Source organism: Pogona vitticeps, chromosome 6, assembly GCF_051106095.1.
Source record: "Pogona vitticeps strain Pit_001003342236 chromosome 6, PviZW2.1, whole genome shotgun sequence".
In the NCBI taxonomy this organism is placed as follows: domain Eukaryota; kingdom Metazoa; phylum Chordata; class Lepidosauria; order Squamata; family Agamidae; genus Pogona; species Pogona vitticeps.
Genome location: NC_135788.1, coordinates 30590334 through 30614415, shown reverse-complemented (window position 1 = coordinate 30614415; position 24082 = coordinate 30590334). Strand labels below are relative to the sequence as shown.

Genomic DNA, 24082 nt, shown 5'->3' with positions numbered 1-24082 from the left:
ACAAAAACAACCCAAAAATAAACGAGGGAGCAAGCCCTGAAGTCAATGGGGCTTTTAAAAAACACAACCAGAAATAAACCAGGGAACAAGCCCCAAAGGCGCTGGGGCTTTTTAAAAAAAACAAAAATAAACCATGGAGCAAGCCTCGAAGGCACTGGGGCTGCAAAAACAACCATCCAAAATTAAACCATGGAACAGGCCCCAAAGGCACTGGGGCTGCAAAAAAAAAAAAAAAAAAAAAAAAGAATCACTAAAAAACCCAAACAACAACACAGCACAGAAACATAAAACCCCCAGTCCAAACCCACCCTGCAAAATCCACCCAGAACAGGCAGTTTTTAAAAAGCAGAAAGCAGCACCTCACCTTACCAGGCAGTCCGAAGCCTCCCTGCAAATGCACACACTCTCACTCAGAAGCAGAAGCCAGGCAGTCCCAAGCCTTCTCCAATCGCACACTCTTTAACTGCTGGAGTGACAGAGCTACAAAGAAGCAGCCTCTTTGCCACCAACAGTTAGCAATTTGAATTTCCCGCCTTTTTCCCCTGCCTTTTTCCAGTCATAACTCGAAGCTCCGGCCACAAGTCGAAGCAAAATTTTGCGGCTGGATCTGGTCGTAACTCAAAATATTTGTAAGTCAGGACGTTTGTAAGTTGAGGCACCACTGTATAGGGTTAAGCTGTCAGTTTGGTTCTAACCTCTTGTTTTTTTCAGCCATGCATATGGAAATGGACATTTTCCTCTATTTAAATGGCAAATTAAATAGAGGTGGCAAATTAAATAAATGGCAAATGCCCTGTGCTTTCAAAATATGGGTTTATTAGTTAAATTCTCAAGTTCTTCCAAAAGATAAGTCTGCTTGTAACCCGAGCAGCCCTCAGAGTTATAATCAGTTCTGACTTTCTTCAGACTGGCTTTGTCTTGCAGGTTATTGATTGTGCTAGTTGCATGTTTCATTTGGTTTTAAGCAATGGTTTCTTAATTTTTTATTGTTCATTTTGTTTTTAGTAAGATTGTTAGCTTCCTTGAATGCTTTGTTTTAAAAGCAGGAAGGTGAGGTAGGCAATCAAATAAATGAATGAAATAATTCTGAAATGGTGAATGAAATTTATAGGTTTCTCACAGAACAACTGACATTTAAATGTACTTACACCAAACCTACTGGCAACCTTTTAATTAAAGGATCAAGCCATCCCATAAAGAACCTTCATACATATGTGCTGTACTGAAATGAAATGCAGAGAAGGTCATGAAGAATGTAGCATTCTTCTGTACTACTGGAGTAGGTGGATTACAGAATGGTTCTATAAATGGACCCTGGCAGGCAGCCATGCCAAGAGTAAGTATCAGATACCTTGAATGAGCAAAAATCCAAATCTTACTCGGATGGATCTGTCACAGGGCTTCCCTTAAATGCACAGTATGACAGTGGAACGACTAGGCCTCTGTAAGCTGACAGATGACCACATAATCCATGGCCTATTTCACATTTCCGTTTGCTGATTTGTTTCAGTTCCACCCCAAATAAATTGTGCTTCCTCTGCCTTCCAGTCTTAAGTGGTCCTTATATTCTCAGTGATGTATGAGCTTAATGAGGAGAGTTCGTGACAACATATCCCTGGAAAGAGGGAGATCAGTCCTTTGTGAGCAAATAGTTTAAGCCTATTTGGGAAAAGGCTTGGATAATCAAAATAGCAAATGTTGAAGGCCTAAAATATGCCTCACTGCCAGAGATGGGCAACTTCTAGTCTTCCAGATGTTATCTAGATATCGGTCCTGTCCAGCACAGTGGCACTGAGGAATAGTGGAAACTGCTGTTCAGTAATGTCTGGAGCACCACAAATTACCTTGATGGAGTGGTAGAATCTACCAGATGGGCGGGATATATAAATAAATACTGCTGCTGTATAAAGTAAGACTTATTTCAATGTCACCTATTCTAGTTAGCTGCGTAGCTCAATGGTTTAGGCATCAGAAGTTGACAATTTGATTTCCCACTCTTCCTCCTATGATAAGAGCCAACCTGTATGGCCTTGGGCAAGCTGAGCAGTCCCAGGGTGCCTCCAGAAGAAGGGAATGGTAAACTGCTTCTGTGTATTCTCTACCTGCCATAAGTCATAATTGATTTGATGGCACATGGTTATTATAGTATATTACAATTATTGACTCTGTGCTCATAATGAAAGACAAACCCACTTAAGAATATTTGGAACCCAAGATTTGGAAGAGGAAGAAGAAGAAAGTAGGCCCGTCTCAAGGTTTGGAAGACTTAATTCTTGGAACGACAGATCCTGGAATTCCCCAGCAGGAGGGGTACTGTTCCTACTGGCAAGATACAGTAATTCTAGATGCTATGATCCAGAGAGCAACATCTCCAAGCTGTGGCTTACCTTAAGACCAGAAGGTCTTCTGAATTAATCCTTGGCAGTAGTAGAAGATGTGGGTTACTTGCTGGCATTTGGTGTGTTTTTTTTCCGACATCCAAATTAGCCTCTCTGCTTCCTAAAAGACATTTCTTGTTGAGATTATATCATTTTTCTCTTCCCAGTATGAAGGAGAAAAAAAAGGGGGGAAGAGTGATTGTAGGGGGTGATTGAGGGTGAAAGGACCCTTTGAACTGTTCTTTAAAAGCAGAGTAATGAGAAATAAATCTCCTTGAATAGCTGTGCCAATTCCTTGGAAATGTTTTCAGTCCAGCCCCAGTAGGATTCCTCTTGACACCAATATAACCTCCCACCTACTTCATTCCCTCTTCCTTAGGAGAATAATTGTTGTGCATCATCTGGGTAAGATTCAGATTTATAGGTCACAGAAAGTATAAACGAGCGTTTCACCTTCCATTGCCCCTCTGCTCTACTTCCTCCTTGAAATACTGGCCTTTGCAAGTAAAAAGTGCTTTAGCATATAATGAAATTTGCAAGTGCAGTGGAGGAAGTGTACTTTTCCAAACCCTGTAGGGTTTTTTTTTTCATTCAGGATCAGTTTGTTCCTTTAAAAGATAAATTTCAGAAAGCATATGTTTGAAAGAAAGCTGGAAATATAAATACAGGAAATGAGTGTGTGACTGGATAGCTGAGTTCATAAATGGGCCCTCTTTTTATTATACTGTACTGTATTGGTATTTTACAGTAGGAACAAACCCTGCTACTTAGCCATTGTTACAGCTCTACCAGAGCATGAAATAAATTCATAATGTATACAATGTGATATTCTTTTGGTTTTAAGTGTGTAGTGTGAGTCTGTGTTTCATTGTCTCTTTGTCAAAATAATGAGAATCTCTCAAAAATTACTAAAATCCTTCAGCACAGAAGTGTAGATAATAGTAGAAATAATAGTTTACGATTGCCGAAAAGATATTGGAGATCCCTAGGATCTTACACCTGGCAAAATTGACTTAGCAAGAAAGGTGTTTTAATGAGTGCTTATGGTTTAGAGCTGATGCCTGCATCTCCATTTTGTTACAGTTTTTCTGTGTTCTCTAAGGAAAGACAATCTTTCAGAACAGTGGAAACAGAGAGCTGACCTAGTAAAATGAGAAGGGACCTCTGTCTTTGGTAATACCCACTTGTTCTGTTACATTTCAGAGTTCCTTTCTCAGCATGTAGAGAAGAATCCAGTGTCATCAGCTACTTAATCCTCATAACATCCCTATAAGATAGGTCAGACTGGTCAAAGATCAGCCAGTAAGTATTTTGGCTGAGTGGAAACTTGAACCCAGTCAAACATTGTAACTGCTACACCACCCCATCACATGGGTTTACTTGAGAAAAACAACAGATAAAGTATTTAGTTCTCAGTCAACACTTCAGATATGAGTTGGGCAGCTAATGTTAAATTTCCCAAAAGTGCCAATATAAAAATAGGAGAAGCCAATTTATTACTGGATTCCCAGTGTGGTGTGGTGGATAGAGTGATGGCCTTGGACTCTGGAGAACAGGGTTTGAATCCTCACTTGGCCATGGAAACTCACTGTAGTAGTGTGGAATTGGTAACACCACTCCTTAAGTATCTCACTTACCTTGAAAACCCTATTCTGGTTGCTGTAAGTTGGTTCTGACTTGACAGCAGAGAACACGCACACAAACACACACAATTCATTATGAAGACTTAATGTCAGCTTGTAGCATGAGGATGACAGACGTTCCTTTCCCAGAAACTCAGCACTCTAAAGCAGTGGTCCCCAAACTTGGGCCTCCAGATGTTCTTGGATTACAACTCCCAGAAGCCCTCACCAACACCTCTGCTGGCCAGGATTTCTGGGAGCTTAAGTCCAAGAACATCTGGAGGCCTAAGATTGGGGACCACTGCTCTAGAGCAACTTTGCAAGATGCATGGGATGGTGGGAAAAAAAGAGGGTGGGCGTGGAGAAAGGTTCCAAACAGTCATTGAACCTGGAGTCATTTCAATCTGTTGCAGAGCAAAATACTTCCAAAATTACAGGATTCTTAATTGTTAGCAAGAAGTATTGCCTGAAATGTTAATTTTATTGTATGTAGATAACGCAGAATCATGTGGAAGATACGTTTTTGAATGTGCTCCATTTTCCCATATCTCTAGTTGTGGCACACAATAAAATTATCAATGAAGCATCCCATTTGGATCCTTAAGCAAAGGGATGTTGCCCTATGAATCATTTTATGTTTGTGGGAGGCAACTTTGGAACTAACAGAGCAGGAATGAGAGCCAGATGTTTTCTGGAAGCCGGGCTGGACTGTAGGCTGTGTGTATTTCCTAACATAGGCAGCCATATGGAAGAAAAGGTTGGAAACATCCCATTACAAGTCATATATCACCCATTTGACAGCAAAGATTTCAGCTTGTTTTTATTTAAATCATGAAAGCAGCTGTTCAGCTGTCCAGCTGTATTAAATTTAACCCCTTTTCCCTAGCAAAAAAAAAAATATGAATGTAGTAATTTATGCAATAGTAGCCGTACCATTTGGTAGGTGCATAACAAAAAACAACAACCCAAAAGTGTTAGGAGGACCCCACATTTCCTCTGGCTCTATAAAGTAGCTTCAAATGATTGTATGTGGTTATGTCTGTTACCAAGTAACTCTGTAGACCAATAGTCGACATCTTCTGCTAAATCACAATTTTTATAGAGAGGTTTTATATATCATAAACAATTGTAATATGAGTGAATATTTGAAACTTTTTTTTAAAAAAAAGAAAGTGGGATCACAGGGAATTTTCTGCTGTTTTCAATAACCAGTAACAAATTCTAATACTCATTTTCCCCATTTTTTAATGTGTTGCTTTCATTCAACCACAGCCAACATTTTAATTTTTTGTCTCATTTTTCCCTTTGTCTTTGTTTAAAAAACATGGCATGTTTTTAAATTTGTGGCTGTAGTATGTTTCTTATGTTTCTCAATATTCTTGCAATGCACTTCTCTTTCATTCTTTTCACAACTTATTTCTTATGTTTGCTTGTTTTCCCTTGGTATATATTAATGTCCAGCAATGTAGCCTTAAGCTATTTTGAGACTCGCAGTGCTCAGTAAGACTTATTCCTGGTATGTATCTTTAGGATTGTAGCTTAAAGATCATTCTTCTGTAGAGCTTTCCTATTTAAAAACAAAATTTTAGAAATTACACTTGTAGTTGTTCAGTTGAGTTACCATATTAGTTTGCTATTAAAGAAGGAGATGTTGACTTTATGTGAGATATAGAATAGGTATAGGACTCCATTTCTTCTTGTGAAAAGACATTCTAGAGACATCCAAAAGAAAGTTATGCCAGAGTTCTGATGTGCTTGCTGGAGTTATACTCTGATTCTCTTTAACTGTGTGCAGGACAACTTTTATCATTTTTGCCACAATGCTTACAGGTTAATTTTAAAATTTTTGTGTTACAGTTGCAGATTGAAAGTGTTGGGATGTGTTTCTTTTGTAACACTGTTTTTATGGAGAATCATGAGCCATATTGTCCTTCCTAATCAGAATCCTTTGTAAAATGTTTGGCCTTGAAACCAATAGGGAAGTCGCTGATCTCATATATGTCTCTGCTACTTCCAGCTGCTAAATCCACTAAATGAACAGTCTCTTTATTAAGATATATTCCAAGCTATGAGCAGTTTTAAAAATCCACCGTTTAAATGAGAGTTACAGATGAAGCCTTGGAGCTTCAGTTTTTCACTGTTTAGCGCTCAGCACCTTCCTCAAATATGCTAGAGGAAATCTCAAATCTACCAGAACTGTTTAACAGATATAAATGGCATGGTACATCCTGGTGTCCCAATTTTGAATGCAAACATATCATCCAGGTGTGCACTTAATAACATTCCCCAACCGTGCCTTTTTTTTTAAAAAAAGGTTGCATACCTGTCATATAGCCTGCGCTTCACTTACTTTCACGTTGTTAGCCATCTTCGTTGCTATTCGAGGTGAGTGAGAAGAAGCATACAAATGATTTACTACATAAATATATTTGGCTGTTGTGCTTTCCATGGGATGTTCCAGGGGCACCTTGGAAGTTGTCTTCAAAACAGTGTGAAGAACAGAAGTAACAAATAAAAAGAAGCAAGTCTGTTGTATGTAATCATTATCATCATCATCATCTTAGAATGGCAGAACTAGAAGGGCCCCTATGGATCATTGAGTTTAGCCCCTGTCGAGGAGGCACAGTGGGGAATTGAACTCCCTACTTCTGGTTCCACAGCTGGATGCCAAAACCACAGAGCTATCCAGCAGTTCTGTGTGCCTAGCATTGGCCTAAGAAACATCTTTGGACAAAGTGCAGACTTTATTTGGTGAGATCTTTTCTGCTAGGCTGACCTTTGTACTCTCTGACCACATGGTCTGAGGGGGCGGGGCTTTGGCTTTAAATTAGTGCCAGCAGAAGCATACTTGTAGGCTGCACTAGACTAATGAGAATATTACACAATAGAAAGAAATAAAGGAGGGGGGAACAGAGGAATTAATGCTTGTCAGACCTACTGTTATCTGTAAAACCAGGGAGCTGGAAAGATTGTTATCTACTATATCTTCTCATTTACTAGTTGTGCCACACTTCACTATACATGTGTTGTTCAGTATACTTGCACTAATTGCTAGGGCAGGTCTTACATTTTATTAGCATAATGCTCTCACTTCATGCATTTAAAACTAAGTTACCCTGTTTAATTATTTTGATGAACAAATATTTTGTTTTAAATAATGCTTATGAACTTTGATATGTCTGAGGACTGAAAGATGTGATAATAAACAGACCTGCCAGCCAATACAAGTAAGCATTCCAGCAGTCATCTTGAACGGTACTATTTAAGATTACTTTATGAAAGCTCTTGGGGAATCATTAGAACTATTTTTGGTGGCTCTTAAGGAAATAAAAAGATTCAAAAATAAAACTCTTATTTCTTTTTTAGTTTCTGATCTCCTTGTAACTTAAGACGTGTGCAAAACTTACACAACATTTGAGATTACAAATATAACAGTTTTATTAGTTCTGTTTTTAAGTCAGGGGAGAAAATGTATTTCCTCTAGGGAGAAAGAAAATATTTTGTGAACTTTGTAGAGAATGTGCTTTGGACCATGTGACCAGTTTGTTTCTAAGTTATTTCAGTATGTAAGCCCTTAATAAGTAGGCACTTAATAATGATAATTATGTGCTGGCAAATCTATTCTGAATTATGGCAGCTTTTCTTGGAGTTTTCTAGGTATAAAGTACTCAGAAATGGTTTACCATTCCCTTCTTCTGGGGACTCTCCAAACCAAAAGTATTATGGTACTTTTAATACTAAACGAGTTTATCTTGCTGTGAGCTTTCACGGGTTGCAATCTACTTCTTCAAATACACGTGGCTTGTAATTTATGAAAGCTGTCACTGAAATAAATGTGTTCATTTTAAAGGTGCCCCAATACTTTTGGTTTTCTTTCCACATTTCTTTGTCTTTTTATTTTCAGTTTGTGATTTTGCTGATAAAGTTTAACACCGCTACTTTTCTGAAAATTAGTATATTCCTGTGTTGGTGTGCTTTTTAAAAAAATGACGGCATGAACACTGCTACTGAAAAGACAGTCAAGAATGGAATCCTAATGCGTTCTGTCTCAGGTTAATATGTATAATTGTGTAATAAAGTAAGAAATTATATGAGAGAGGGTATGTGGTGGCGCTGTGGGCTAAACCGCAGGAGCCTGTGCTGCAGGGTCAGAAGACCAGCAGTCATAAGATCGAATCCACGCGACAGAGTGAGCTCCCGTCGCTTTGTCTCACCTCCTCGCCAGCCTAGCAGTTCGAAAGCATGCAAATGCAAGTAGATAAATAGGTACCACCTCGGTGGGAAGGTAAAACGGCGTTCCCTAGTCACACTGGCCACGTGGCAATGGAAACTGTCTTCGGACAAGCACTGGTTCTATGGCTTGAAAACGGGATGAGCACCACCCCCTAGAGTCGGACATGACTGGACTAAAAATGTCAAAGGGAACCTTTTATATGAGAGAGGAGTGCCTTTTTTTTTGAAAAGCAGTCTGTCCATAAGCCATCTTCCCTTTTTGGTGATTTGGTAGTGGTCAAAGATGCACAAGGGCATTCACACATTCTGAATGCAGATAGCGTAATTCTGAAGTTTTGCTCACTTTGATTTACTTTTATTTCATGATGCAAAGAAATCGTCCCAAATTATTTGCTATAGACAAGATGCACTGTGCCAGTGGGTTTGTCCACCAGCACAAGAGTCTGTTAACCAGCCCAAAAACATCAGATGAGGACTTTTCTAAATGAGTATGCTGCTCGTTGACAAATATGTTCAGAAATAAAGAAAAAGAAGAAGCTATTAAAAATGGCTGGTGGGTCCTGATAAAAAGCTTATCATGATAGCAGTACCTATCTGGTGCTGGTTGTTATTTTTTTTACCCAACAAAACCTTCTGGATATTTAGCAAATAATGAGAACATTTATTAGAAGTTGATTTTAATAGATGGTTTTCTTTTTTATTACGAAAAAGAGTATTTTCAGATTACTAAGAAAGATTTAAGAGTCAAAATATCCATAGGCCTGTTTATTTTATCTGTATTCTTAACATGGATGGATCTTAACAATGACCTTTTTGTTTTGTAACTGCTTTTATCCCTGTTGAGCTACACTGCATGTTTGTTCCTTATTTTATATCTCTTTTATCAATTTATTTGTTACATCAATATACCATTTCTCCAATGAGCTCAGGATGGTGTACATAGCTCTCCTTTCTCTGACTTTATTTTCACTGCAACTCTGTGAAAGAAGTCAGGTTGTGAGTATGAAACTGGTCCAAAGCCACCCAGTGAGTTTCCTGGAAAAACAGGGAGTTGAAGCCAGGTTTTCCAAGTCCTAGTCCAGCATTCTAACCAATATACCACACTGGACAAAATCCTATTGCATAAGTTACGCCTGTGAAATGTCACCAGCAGCAGGGGAGAGCTCAGTCATTAAAAATTTCATCCTTTCATTCCTATGGCTCTTCTGTGATGAAAGGGAAGAATTTTTTTTTCAAAAGGACTGAAAAAGTGGTGGGACAGGAATAGGAAGTTTTAAAATCACAGAAAACCAATTTCTGCTGGTGACATTACTATCCTTTCACAGACATTAAGCTTACACAACTGGATTTTGTTGTATATTGTTATATCGATATACTTACAGATACTTATAGATACATATAGATATTGGTATATCGAAAACGTCCATTGTACAGATTTTGTATATATAGCTGTTCTAGTTTGGTTATTTGTTTTTATAAATGATCTGATAAAATTCAGTATTATACTTCTTAATTGGTATTTAGTGTATCAGATAATTATTGTTTTTTATGTGCTCTTCTTGTTAGGATATAACCTTTAGTTTTAAGTTCATTTACATAATGGTCCTGCACAATCAGGTTTCAAAGAAGCCACAAACAAGATAAGCAAATAATGATCTCCAAGGATTCCCCACCCAATAACACATTGATTTTAATCTGCTAGGTCAAATGTGTTGCTTTTTTTCAAATGGCACAAAAAGTAACAATCCCTCATTCACCCCAATCTAACATCTTCAGTTAATTTTGTTAGTCAGCTTTATGACCTCTGTAAAGGGTATATGTTTTCTTCAGAGGAAGAGACAATCATGGAGTTGTAACAAAAGCTTGGCTGTGTATATAAACCTCTACTTTGACTAATTTCAAGTGCATTTCTTTGGCTGAATCCTATAGAAACTTTCCCTTAAAATATAGTCTTACTGTAAGTAAAATCTCTTCAGTCCCAGCTTTATTGTACTGCATAGCTACACTGGTCAAAGCAACCAATTTCTTACCCCATGTGTCAGCTTTGTGGGATATTCATATAAGTGAAAACTAATGGCTTCTATTGTCCCAAAAATCATTCAGTTTGAAGAATGATTTTAGAAGTTTGCATTTGGAGCAAGTTAGCTGCTAATTTCAAATATAGGATTAAGCTTAGATGGTTACCATAGCATCCAGGTGTGCACAGCAATATAGAGATTTCCAAGGTGGCCTGCATGATAAGGCCACCTTATGCAAAATAACTTATTTTACATCTGGTTTCAAACCACTTGTTTTTATTGTGACACTGTGTGGTATGTGATGAATCAAGATGGCAGATATTGGGTCAGCATAAGAGAAAGATGCACATTCTCTCACACACTGTATGGAACAGTTTCTGGATTGTGGGATTTTAAGCATCCATCACATGCCTATTAATATGAATTGAGCCTGATTTCATAATCAAAGGCTTTAGCCTGGTCATAAAATTTCTACATGAGGCAGAGGATGTTTGTGCATACTTTCACCTTTTAAAAAATCCAGCTTTAAGTGCCAGGAAAAAAATGCTTTTCACATTTTTTCAGTATTTATGCAACCATTACCTGTGTTTTTAAGGCTTATTTAAAACAGCTGGGTGCCTGCTATTTTCTTTCCCCTTTATTGGAACTCTTGCCAGAACAGGTAGTCAAAACGGAAAGTATAGGGGGAAAAAATCTGGCATCTGCATGTTCATTCTCTCTCCCTCTCTCTCTCCCTCTTGTGCTCTCTCAGGAAAACAGCTGTAGCTTCCATAGGAAGCACTTATTTTTCCCATCAGCCAACTCCCTGCATACCCTTGGGTCCACTTTTGGCACAGCTCATCAAGTAGGATGCAGTTTATGGCTTAGAACTTATGAGAGAAAGCATTTGGGACGTCCTTTCCCTGGCAGAACACAGGCTAATTCCCCAAGCTGCAAGCCACATGTGAACATCTGACCTCTGGTTAGCGCGTCATGGGAGAGGTTAACAATTGCTGAGACTTGAGGCATCCCTCTGACATAGAAGCAAAACAATGACATGGTCTGCCAGGAGATTTATTTATTTATTTATTTATTTATTTATTTATTTATTTATTTATTTATTTATTTATTTATTTATTTATTCATTCATTCATTCATTCATTCATTCATTCATTCATTCATACATACATACATACATACATACATACATACATACATACCATGCGCACGTGCACTCATACACATATGTATGTAAGCACATAGATGCACACACTCATACGTGTGCACAAACCCACCCAGGTTATTTCAAAATGTTGGGGGGAGGTTGTAGTTTTATCCTGAGAAGAACAGATTAGCATCCTGCATTTAAAACTCTTCTCTTTTTTATTTGCATGCAGTGTTTATCCCCACCCCATCCCCCTTTTTCCTGTTGATTTACTGTTACTGTGATTCCCTGAGGATTCCACTGAAGTGAAATGGTAAACTTCTGAACCAACACTAACTTATAACTGCCCTGGTGGAAGGATGGTACGGTATACGTCAGTGTAGCTACTATGGCAGCCTGAATAAAACATGCATGAAAAACTTGGTGGCTTGAAAAACTGAGTGGAGACTTCCCAGAAAATCTCTAGCCAGCACCTAAAATATTGTCCAGATTATTCTCTGATACCCATTCCCCTGACAGTGTCCTGGAAAGGCGACTTGTCTCGTAAATAATACTGGATTTAGTTATTTGTGGGAAATGGCCAAGCTGAGTTTTTTTTCTTAAAAAGTAACTAGAACAATAATCATGTTGTAGTACTTCAAAAGTAGTTTTTAATAGCTTGACCCTTTAGCCATTTTCACTAAGTTACAGTTAGTGATTAACTTTAATTAGTGATTAACTTTAATTTTCCAAGTAGTAGATTTAACTTCCAAAGTAGTTGATCATGTCTGTATTTTATTATGTTTCCCCTTCCCCTGCTGTTGTTAACAGTAAATAGATCTTTTTGCCACTTGGTCTATACCGAAGTTTGAACCCACATCAGATTGATGGGAAATCTTTATGTTCCTAAACCATTTATTCTAGGGTGGGGGAGGCATTTCCCCCCTTATGTGTTACATAACAGCATTTACACTGATTGTATAGTGCAAGACTTGTACGTACGTACGTTATCCATGGTAGGAAAGCCTGTGGAAGATCATCATTCTCAGAGCCAGCAGAGGGCAGCATTTAACACGGCAGGAGAAAGCTTGCTGTTGCTTTGCATTTTTCATCCCTAAGTCTGGGTTTGGTATTTGGAGAAGACTCTGTTGTGGAAGTGGAGAAAGGAGTGCACCAAACCCTTACTCTGTGTGCAGGTTCAGGAAGCATACAAGGGCTGTGGGCAGCTAGAAGCTAGAGACTGGTTATATAAGGTAAACTTTCCCTCTCTGTCAAGCGAAGTTTACTGTTTTCCTCTGTCTGTACTGTATTTTAGATTTGAATGAGTTAGAAGAGCCATTCACTCTAGTACAGATTCACTGCACAATATGTATGGATGGATATTCTATAGCTATGCCAAACTATCCATCTTATTTAGAGTTCTGTGGGTGTTTTCATGCTCATGGGCAAGATGGACCCTCTCCACCACAATGTTCCTGCTACTCTAGTCTGCCTTGTCCACTGATGACAGCACTTTATCTAGATTCTGTAATATGATTGCAGGGCTGTTCTTGACTAGGGAAGGAATTTCACTGGGTTTGGCAGTCTCATAAAAAAATAATGTTTTCACAGCTCCTAAAACTGATTGCTAGAAGAAATGTGGGAATTCACACATTTGTGAGCTTATAGGAGATTTGGAGCACAGATCTCTGACATATTGTGCACATTTAGAGCAAAATGTGTGCTGTTGAAGTAAATATGAGGCATCTCACTTTAGACAATTGAATGGAAAGGTATAAATCATGTAAAATAGATAAACTTTACACTTTTGGTAAAATGTCTAAATAAATGTCTGTAAATAAATATTTGAAAGAGGAGAAATGCACAGAAAATATGTATGAATATCAATTAGGAAGAAAAAGATGACACTTTGCAACCTGATATAAACAAGGACAAAAGTAAAATCAGGTGAAATTGAAAGAAATATAGCAAATTAAAGACAGGTATTTTCACAACCCTGTTCCTAACAAAGATGATGTGCACCTGCACATGTATCCTTTTGTCACTTCTGTATGAGGTATGTGCGCTTTTCCATCCCAGTGGTCTTGATTTCAAATGGAATGAAATCTGTCATTTTTTTTAATGTTTTTTTCCCATCGATTGAAATGTGATTCTTCTGAGCTTTGTGTGCATTGTTTTCTGCATTGTTTTTGTATGCGTGGATGTGACTGGACCCCTCTGCAACCACCTTTGTCATCTGTAGATTTCAAAATGCAAGGTGTGTTCAGTTTGTGGGCAGCCCATAATTTACAGTGCTTTTAGGGATGTGGAAATCTCTCAGCCTTGATTTTGTTGTGTTTCTCCATACCCCATATGCATTTTCCCCATTTTTTTATATATGAAGTTCTAATTTTTTTAGAGTGGAAATTCATGCACATCTTGTTTATTTGTTTGTTTGTTTATTGCTGTTGCTGTTGTTGTTATTTTACGTACACATTGTTTTTGTATGCATTTTACATAACATATGCATTTCTTCTGAAGTGTGTTCATATTTTTTAAGTGTGCACACTTCAGCCATTCATATTTTCAACTACACACATTGTTTTCTGCACATTTCTTTTCCAAAATGGTCTGCCAGGCTTGCAAGTGTAAATAGTTGAGATGAGACATGTTTCTTCTGACACACTGGACTTTGAGAGGTGGGGAGAAACTGATTTCATTATGACCATTGCATCCAATGGAACCCTTTGTCATTCTTAGCGGTCCTGGTGGCCTGAAGACAGCCTAGGTGTTTCACATGCTAGTCCACACCCCATCCTATAGGACAGGCTTGCTTTACCCTCTAGGGAGACACTCCAAATAGTTTCATTCTTCGTTGTGGATTTATAAGCAACTAGACTATTCTTTTATCTCTTTCCAGCATAAGATAAAACTTACTTCTCCAGCAGGTTCACTCCTTTGTGAAGTATTATGGTAAAAATGAGCTGTTAAAGTAATTTGAGAATATATGAAAGTGCAGCTTAAAATGTATTTTGTTACATGATAGCCATAATAAGTGAAAACAGATTATTGTGCTCTTCAGGTGTTTTGTATGAAGACCTGCAAGGGTTCTCATGCATGGGAACACTAATCCTGCCCTTAAATGTCATGGCATGCATTGGTCACATACCATGTACAGATGTGCACACATAGAGCTCCTTCTACCAAGTTGTTGTTGTTTAGTCGTTTAGTCGTGTCCGACTCTTCATGACCCCATGGACTAGAGCACGCCAGGCCCCCCTGTCCTCCACTGCCTCCCAGAGTTGGGTCAAATTCATGTTGTTTGCTTCGATGACACTGTCCAACGATCTCGTCCTCTGTCGTCCCCTTCTCCTCTTGCCTTCACTCTTCCCCAACATCAGAGTCTTTTCCAGGGAGTCTTCTCTTCTCATGAGATGGCCAAAATATTGGAGCCTCAGCTTCAGGATCTGTCCTTCCAGTGAGCACTCAGGCTTGATTTCCTTTAGAATGGATAGGTTTGTTCTCCTTGCAGTCCAGGGGACTCTCAAGAGCCTCCTCCAAAACCACAATTCAAAAGCATCAATTCTTCAGCGGTCTGCTTTCTTTATGGTCCAGCTCTCACTTCCATACATCACTACAGGGAAAACCATAGCTTTGACTATTCAGACTTTTGTTGCCAAGGTGATGTCTCTGTTTTTTAAGATGCTATCGAGGTTTGTCATCGCTTTCCTCCCAAGAAGCAGGTGTCTTTTACTTTCGTGGCTGCTGTCATCATCTGCAGGGATCATGGAGCCAAAGAAAGTAAAATCTGTCACTGCCTCCATATCTTCCCCTTCCATTTGCTAGGAGGTGATGGGACCAGTGGCCATGATCTTAGTTTTTTTGATGTTGAGCTTCAGACTGTTTTTTGCACTCTCCTCTTTCACCCTCATTACAAGGTTCCTTAATTCCTCCTCACTTTCTGCCATCAGAGTGGTATCATCTGCATATCGGAGGTTGTTGATATTTATTCCAGCAATCCTATGTATAATATTGTTCCCAGAAGAATATTGGCAACTCTTCTGCAATGCTGACCCCAGAATTATCTGGCATGCCCAGATTGTGTGCAGTGCACCATGCTGAGACTGAGTGGCCAGGCAACAAAGTAGCCTCCAAGTCAGCACTCGGGATGCCGAGAGGACCACTGCTATGGTGTGCTTTGGCTGGCTTCTGATTGGCCAGCAGGGACTGGAGGAGCAAGAGTAAAGAGCTTGTCTGCATTTCTGTGCTTATCTTTAAACTGAATGAGGAGTGTGTCTTATACAGATCTTGTACAGTGGTTCCTCGCAAGACGATTGCCTCATGGAACGATTAATCCGCAAGAGTTTTTGCAATCGCTGTTGCGCTTCACAAGACAGTTTTTCCTATGGACGATTTTCTCAAGACAATGTTTGGGTCTATGCTTCGCAAGACTTTTTTTTAAAAGACCATTGCTTTGCAAGACGGGGTATTTGTTTTTTAGACCGATGCTTCGCAAGACTTTTTCCCCCCCGATTGGAACATGTTAAATAGATTTAAATGCATTCCAATGGGGAACCGCATTTCACAAGACGATGTTTTCTATGGATGATTTTCGCAAGACGATGATTTTTCCCCATTGGAACGCATTAAATAGATTTCAATGCATTCCAATGGGGAACTGCGTTTCGTAAGATGATGTTTTCACAAGACAGCGATTTTCGCGGAATGAATTAACATCATCTTGCGAGGCACCACTGTATTTTGTTTTGTATAGTTGTCTCTGGACAGCCTCCCCTAGCTTCCCACATTCTCCTCCTACATGGCTTTTTCAATTCAGGAAATATGAGTAGCCAGGAAAGCCAAAAAGTTACGAAGAGGCATGTAACTGAAAGAAAGACAAATGGAGCAGCCTTGGCTATTTTGCAGTGTTACCAGACCAAAAGAATCCTAACCACCATTAATTTTGAGCTTTGCATCTACCATCATTGCTTCTATTGATCCCCCCTCTCTGAAAACTGTTAGAGAATTTCCCCTTAGCCTGGAGAATTCAGAGATGTTGCCCCCTTTCAGTTTTCCTGGCCACAAATACGATGATTCTCAAGGCTGTTTATACACAGCTTTAGTAGAATCCTAGTGTGCTTGGAGTGGATAGAGTGGCGGACTAGAACTCTGGAGACCTGGGTTCAAATCTCCATTCACTGGGGGAGGAGTGGAACTAGTAAAACCACTCTTCAGACTTCTCACTTACTTTGAAAGCCTCTCTCTCTCTCTCTCTTTCTTTCACACACAAACACACACACACACAAAAGACACACAACACACACACTAGGCATAAGACCTGGTTAAACAGAATTTGTATCCTCACGTCAGTTGATGTCGATTGTGCTTAAACCTGCTCATGAATAAGCACTCTGCCACCCATTCATAATGACTGACTGAAGAGGGCTAATATGTGAGAAAGACTGAAAACGGCGGGTCGTCTCCAATCCCAGCTCTTGTATGGAAAGTTTTATTAAGGAACTTTAGAAGCTGTCTGCTACTGAATCAGGCCATTGGGCTGCCTAAGGTTGTTAACTTGAACTGACAACCATTCTCCAGGGCTTCAGGCGGGATTCTTTCCTAGCCCTACCTGGGGCCTTCTGCATGTAAAGCATGTCTTCTGCTAGTGAGCTGTGGCCCCTCCCAAAACTAGAATATTTCTGTCCTTTAAGCGGCTATTCCCCTTGCCGCAGAACAGGAAGAGGTAATCACTATTGTTTGTAGATTTAAATAAATCACTGGCAACGTTCTTCCAAATCACCAAAGGGCAGGTTTCTTTAATGGATCAAAAGTATACATGCAGGTTGCTTATAATGAATAATTTTGTATGCCAGTTCAATGGGATTTATTGCTGACTGTTTTCAGCAGCAGGTCAGTTCTCCTTGTTTATACAATTAGGTAGATGTCAAACCTAGTTTTTCACTGACGTTTAATATAATTCAATTGGAGAGCAAGGAAAACATCAGTATTAATTAGTTCAGGCAGTAATTTCATTTTTTCAGTTATGATAGGCTCACTTCCCTTGACATATGCTTCTCAGATGTTGGCTGGAGTAATGGTTTTGTAACATTTGCACCTCTAGGTTACTTGAAGGCCTATCAAGTGAGGTGAACATTGAGGAACAAACATCTGAGATGGTTGTGGGGACAGGCAATTATGCCTGTGTCTCGCACCACTAAAAACAACAGCTTCCTTTAATCTTAGCAGAACAGCATTTTAAAAGAGGAAATGTTATATACATGTAGCTTTCATTATTATTGCTTTCACGGCCTCTATCATAAGACCTCAAGGTAGGGTAAAGGAAAGCAATTTAAGATAGTGGCGCAAATCCTTGTGCATTAAACCAACAGAAGGGAAATAGTATAACTCATAGTGGCAGATTGCCACTAATTAACAAATCTCACTTGGATTCCAGGTTGCACACCACTGATGTGCAATAAGAAGTCTTGGGAGGAACGTGTTAATTAGCAGCAACTTGGCACTTTAAGTTATGCTATTTCCCTTCTGCCAGTCTAAGTCTAAGTATGCAAGAGGATTTTGGCAAAGAAAATGATTTAAAAGAGTTTAAAGTAGCTTAAAGCATAGAAAGCCATATAACCAAATTAAATCAATTCAAAACTGTACATTTACAAAGTATACCTCAATCCTTGCATCCTTACACTTGATTATTTTTTTCTGATTCCTTCATTACTGCCCTTCCAAATCTCTTGGTCTTCCGATTTCTTAGCTGCAATCTCCATTTGTATTGATGTTTGAACCTGAGGTATACAAAGATTCTATTTCAATTTCTTCATTATCAGTGTGGTTTTAAGCAATAAAGCTTGTTTGTTCCCAAATATTGGCCGAGAACTACCAGTCACTGCTTGGTTAGGGATTGCCTATGGATTATGCAGTCCTATGCACACTTGCCTGAGAATGTATCCCATGGAGTTTAGTGGGACTTCTGAATTAGATATTGCTAGGAGTGCTATGGGGATGTGGTGGTGCCGTGTGTTAAACTGCAGAAGCCTCTGTGCTGCAAGGTTGGAAGACCAGCAGTCATAAGATCGAACCGACGTGACGGAGTGAACGCCCGTCGCTTGTCCCAGTTCCTGCCAACCAGTTCAAAAGCATGCAAACACAAGTAGATAAATAGGTACCATCACGGTGGGAAGGTAACAGCGTTCCATGTCTGGCAACATGACCGCAGAAAGTGTCTACGGACAAATGCTGGCTGTACGGCTTGGAAACGGGGATGAGCACTGCCTTCTAGAGTCAGACATGACTGGACTAAATGTCAAAGAGAACCTTTACCTTTACCTAGGAATGCTATGCATTATGCTAGTCAACAACATAGGTAATGGAGAGTATTTGGCCCAACCTCTGTAAAACTCTGGGAGCCAAAATCAACCCTTTGAATAAATCCTGGAGAAACCAGTGCAGAGCCGGACCATGATGGGCATTAATGCACTCTAGCAGGTGACTTCTATCCAGGGAGGGTGTTGTTTGCATTCAGCTACAGCAACTGCCACTAACTAACCTTCAAGGGCAGCCTTGGAATTTGCCCAGGCAGGAATGACAGATTAATATGTACATTCCAGTGCCCTTCCAGTTTCCCCAAGCTCTGCTGTCGAGATGCTTCAAGATTGTCGTGTCATGCCAAATTAGAGCCAGAACCCATTTTATAAGCTAGACAGCAGAGCCTATTTTGCACTATGATAGTGATTGATAACTAGTATTCCCCTTCAGTATTGGGGGCCAGGAGAGGACTGGATTATATTTCACTTTGATTCTGCTATGCCTTTATTTCTGCTGTGGGTTTTTTTCAATTATTAATGAAAATCAGAAACTGCAATGCAGTATGTTCTGTAATTTCATATACACTTCCTCTCCAAACACTTGCTGTGTTTTTAGACACATAAGATTTTTTTAAAAGGGAATTGCATCACTCTACTGTATTGGGGGAAAAAAAACCCACCATGCACACTTTTAAAGGATTTCCCTTCCATATAATAATAGCTTTAGCAATGTCAGCTGAGAACATTTCCTGAGGTTTAATGACCCACAGTTACGCCTTGGGGCCACCCCCATCCACTCATTACTCCTCAGCAATTCTATTGTTGAAATGTTCCTTCTGCAAATGAAGCCTGTCTTTTAGAACCTTTTATATTTAATACATCTTTCACAAGTGTGCTGTGATCTTAAGAAATGTGTGCTGAGTCGTATGTGACTAGAGCAACATAAAAAGCACTCAACAATATGAAAAAGAGTCTTGTTTTTGGATTTAGCTCTTCTGCAAGTATATTGTAAAAGGATAAACAGAAACAAGTAGTATGCACAGTGAAAATTATTTCCCCTTCCTATGCATTGGATGACTTGGAAATCAAGTCCACTTCTATTTTTCAGAGAGATTAGGAACTTAACTATCTCCATAGAATTTGGAAATATTTACTCTCAGAAACCCCCAGGCAACATCCCCCCTCTTCTTCCAGTTTATATGTTGTTTGTTTTGAATACTGCAAGCCTCCTTGGGTCCTCTTGAGGAAAAAGGCAGGGTGTAAATATTTTTAAATAAATAAAACTGACAAACACACCCACTGGCCATTCTGATGGAGCAGTGGCTCTCAGTCTTGGCTCCCCACATGTTCTTGGCTTGCAACTCCCAAACATCCTGACCAGCACATCTAGTGGTGAAGGCTTTTGGGAGAATTGGTCCAAGAACATCTGGGACCCAAGATGGAGAACCACTGTGAAGGAAGGAGTTTTGGAGTTGTAGTACAAAAAAGTAACTTCCATGTTCTGACTTCCTTTTGCCGTAGCACATTGCATCTTGCTCGGCTTACTGTGCCATCATTGTCCACTCAAAAATGGGAAAGTGGCCTTGGCCTCTTTTGGTTAGCTCAGACCTTTCTGACCAATATGGTTTGTAACTACCTGTAGATGGGAAGGGGGGGGGGTGTCACTCTTCTCAGAATCCTTTTTTAAAAAAAAGAAAGTGTGTCTGGAGAGGGGGGCACTGTTGAACCCAAAAAGAGTTATGTCTTGAATTAAGAATACTCTAGAAACATGTGATGCACTTTTATGCATGTACTAGAGGCTTCCTTTCAGGTAAGTGTGTGTCTGGTTGCAGCCTCATTTGGGAGGCTGTAATCCTAAGAATGTCTGCTTTGGCAATGTCATTTAGTTTATTTCCTATTAGCACCTCAACTGTAAAGAAATCTTCCAATTGTATTGGACCTAACCCTATCCCAGATGTATACATTGCATTGCAGAATTTACTGAAGAGGGCTTCAGTGAGCAATAGTCCACAAAACCTTATGCTGATTAAAACTTATTTGTTTTTAAGGTGCTTTAAGATTCTTTGGCTCATAAGCCATGTGAATTAAGATACAATGAACCGCTGACCGATTGCTGCTAGTTAAGAAATCAAGATTTGATTCCTCACTGTGCCCCAGTTACACACACAAAAAATGTTTTGGTTTAATTTGTATTGTAATTAAGTTTTTTGTAATGTTCCCCCTCTCTCCCTCTCTCTCTCTCTCTCTCTCTCTCTCTCTCTCTCTCTCATACTATAGGCTTTATTTTCTCTCTGCATTGCTTTTTGGGGAATACAGATGATGAAGCAACTCATCTCAAGCAAAGTCAAACATCACTGAATAGAAGTCTGTAAAAAATAATCCTTCATTTTAACTACTGATGTAGAACATACCGGTCACAGAGATCTGGCAAGAACTTTTATGGACTTGTCTGCTTTTCTTTTTAAAGCGCATCATGTTTAAAACCAGCTTTATTTGGAGGTTAGAGCCATCAATGGCTCCTAGTCAAGATGGCTATGTATCCCCTCCCATATCAGATGCAGTATTCCATTGTATATCATGTGCTGTAGAATGTGTGAGGGTTGCATTCATGTCCTGCTGACAGATTCCTGTGGGCAATTGATTGGCCATAGAAGAGAGACAGTGCATTTGTTCTCAGGCAGCAAGGCTATTACTTTCTTAAGTTGACATTATGATTATGATTATTTTATTGTGTATTCAAGGAATTTCCTGTGAATACTATAATGTTTCGGATCAGTCTCATTCATGGGTAATCATACATGTTGAGCTTTTTCATGAAACTAATGAAGAGCTTGACTGGAAATAAACTGAGTCTTTCTGTTTACAGATTGATACAGGTAAGGCATGTGTTCTATCAGTTGCATAAATGGGCATGTTCCACTGTTTTAACCTGACTATACATGAATACAGGAGCAAGTTTTGCAACCAAATCCCATTTAAAGATGCAAATGGAATTGTACTTCTGCTGACCCAAGACTTTAAAAATTCTTGTTCCACTATTTAAACACCCAGCCCTGCTGTCATCTGTTCCCAGCACTACCATTCATAATGTTACTGAAGTAAGTGGTTTCATCTTATTGCACAAGGTTTGCCCTGGTCATCCCTCTTTTAGGTGAGATTGTGATATGGAACTGGCACTACAGTGGACCCTTGACTTACAGACGGCTTGACTTACAGATTTTTTGAGTTACAGACTTCTCTGGCCGCAAAATTTAGGTTTGACTTGCAGACCAGAAAAAAACCAAAATGGAACAAAAACGGCCTGTTATGGGATTAATGGGTTTTCAATGCACTGTAGGTCAATGGAGACTTGACTTACAGACTTTTTGACTTGAAAACCACCTTCCAATACGGATTAAGTTCTCAAGTCAAGACCCCACTGTAACTGGTTGAAGGAGTTTTATCCCTTTGGAAAGCGTGAGACGGCTTGAGTGCCACTTTCATTTTCCCAGATGTAATGTCTGGTATAATTTTAGTTAACGCTCTTGTTGTTTTGCCTTTTTTGGCAATTTCTTCTATCCTATTGTGCATTTTTCTATTTTCTGATGACTTACAAAAAGTCTACAAATTGCTTAATTTAAAGGGAGGAGCACCACTAGAGCAAGACGACTGGGCAGAAATCTGGGGAACCACAACACAGAAGACCGAAAAGGCAATCTCTGTGCACACCACTGGGAATCCCTTCTCTCTCTGCCTGGAACTCAGCAGGCTCATGCCCTGCCTACATAGTCTCTACTACTCACCATGCAGCAGCCCCTTTTCTATCTTTTAATATCTGGATTATGTCAGTCACACAACTTTTATTATTGTTATTTTCTTTTACCAATGGAAACTTTATTTAGTTTTCTTTCAAAACTGGAAGTGACCTTTCAGTTGCTTCTGGTTTCATTTGGAGACACTGCTGCTTGGGTGACCTTGCTGAACAGTTGGGGAGGAAGAGGGGACAGGCAAAAGACTCCGAGAGCTGGAATCCAACCGGTCATCTTTTTTGCAAAGCTATTTTTAAAGTTTTGTTGTATCTGCCTGGAGAAAACTGGGAGATCAGCAGTGGTAATATAAAATAAATCTGTGCTTTATTGGGCTTCAGTGGGATTACAACAGCAGAGACGGTTTTGCTGTACAGCTGTCCAAAAGCCATGGAATACATTCTGAATCCCTGCAACACTTCTGTACATTTGGCGTCACCTTCACAGGAAATGCTGGGGAATGCATCCTGATCTGACAGTGTCATCTTTGGTTGGCACTTTAGCTATTTCTAGAGGTGTGAATTAGAAAGTGCCTGCAGTCTTGAATATGCACCATTCCTGCAGGAAGCATAAAGCTCAAGTGCCAAAGCTAAAGTAAGACGTTTCTTTTATATTACCAGCAGAAAGTTTGGCTCAACTTTCTGTCATCTGGACTCAGCAGGGAGATGTTGAAACACTACAAGGCGATGACAGGCCTTGTGCTGTTAATTTATAATTTGGAGCCATACCAAAAAGTGTTCGATAATTAGGCACTTGTCTCACCCACGGCTAATTCTGAGACTGCTCATTCTTATCTTTTTCCTATATGAAGTCTGTATGTATTTGCCTTTTCTCCACCTATGGAGAGACTTTTATTTTGCATTGAAATCTTGACTTAAAAGTAGGAGAGCACGTATTCTGTCTCGCAGGGTCTTCAAACCAATGCCATACCTTATTTTAAGGAACGGTGTGCTTGTTTGGCCACAGCCCTATAACTTGTTGATTACAAGTGCATTATTGAATTGCTGCTAGGTAACAAGTCATCACTTGCTGCTAGATAACGAGTCATCACCTTTGGTCTAGATGGGCAGGATAGAAATCAATCAATCAATCAATCAATCAATCAATCAAATAAATAAATAAATAAATAAATAAATAAATAAATAAATAAATAAATAAATAAATAAATAAATATTTCTTGTCACATTATTTCATCTCTGGTCACAGTTTATCATACCAGTAGTTTACAATCATACCTGAAGTGAGATGAGCTAATTCCTGCATGTTTTACTTGAAAGAAAGGGGGGGGGGAATAACAGTTGGGAAGTGGAAGGTGGTGATTATCCCTGTAATGGAATCATTTTGATGTGTGAATTATGATGTATTTTGCAAAATTACTGTCAAACATTTAATGTTCTGTACACTTTGACTGTGAAGTACCTTTCCATGTTATTTTTCTACAGAAATGTTTTAGAGAAATGTAGTAGTCTGAAGCATTAAATCAGAAAGCAGATTCAGAGCAAACCATAAAAGGAAAAGCAGAACCATAAAAGGTTAAGATGCTGGACCAGTAGAAGGAGGGGTTGCCAGAGGAAGGAAGGAAAAATTAGTGGAGGCTGTGGCCTGGAATGCGACTTTCATCATATCCA

At 39.3% G+C, this 24082-nt stretch overlaps 1 protein-coding gene across 2 annotated transcripts in view; it reads left to right on the top strand.

The window, feature by feature from the left end:
- Nucleotides 1–23627, top strand: part of AGMO (alkylglycerol monooxygenase) — a 153151-nt gene extending 129524 nt beyond the window's left edge. Inside the window, exon 13 of one of the 2 annotated variants that reach the window (XM_073003256.2) lies at nt 20947–23627. In XM_073003256.2, the coding sequence (XP_072859357.2) occupies nt 20947–21027 (81 nt within the window). In that variant the 3' untranslated portion in view covers nt 21028–23627. The remainder of the gene's footprint in view (nt 1–20946) is intronic. The other variant, XM_073003258.2, reaches the window with a different exon arrangement.
- The last annotated feature ends 455 nt before the right edge of the window (nt 23628–24082 follow it).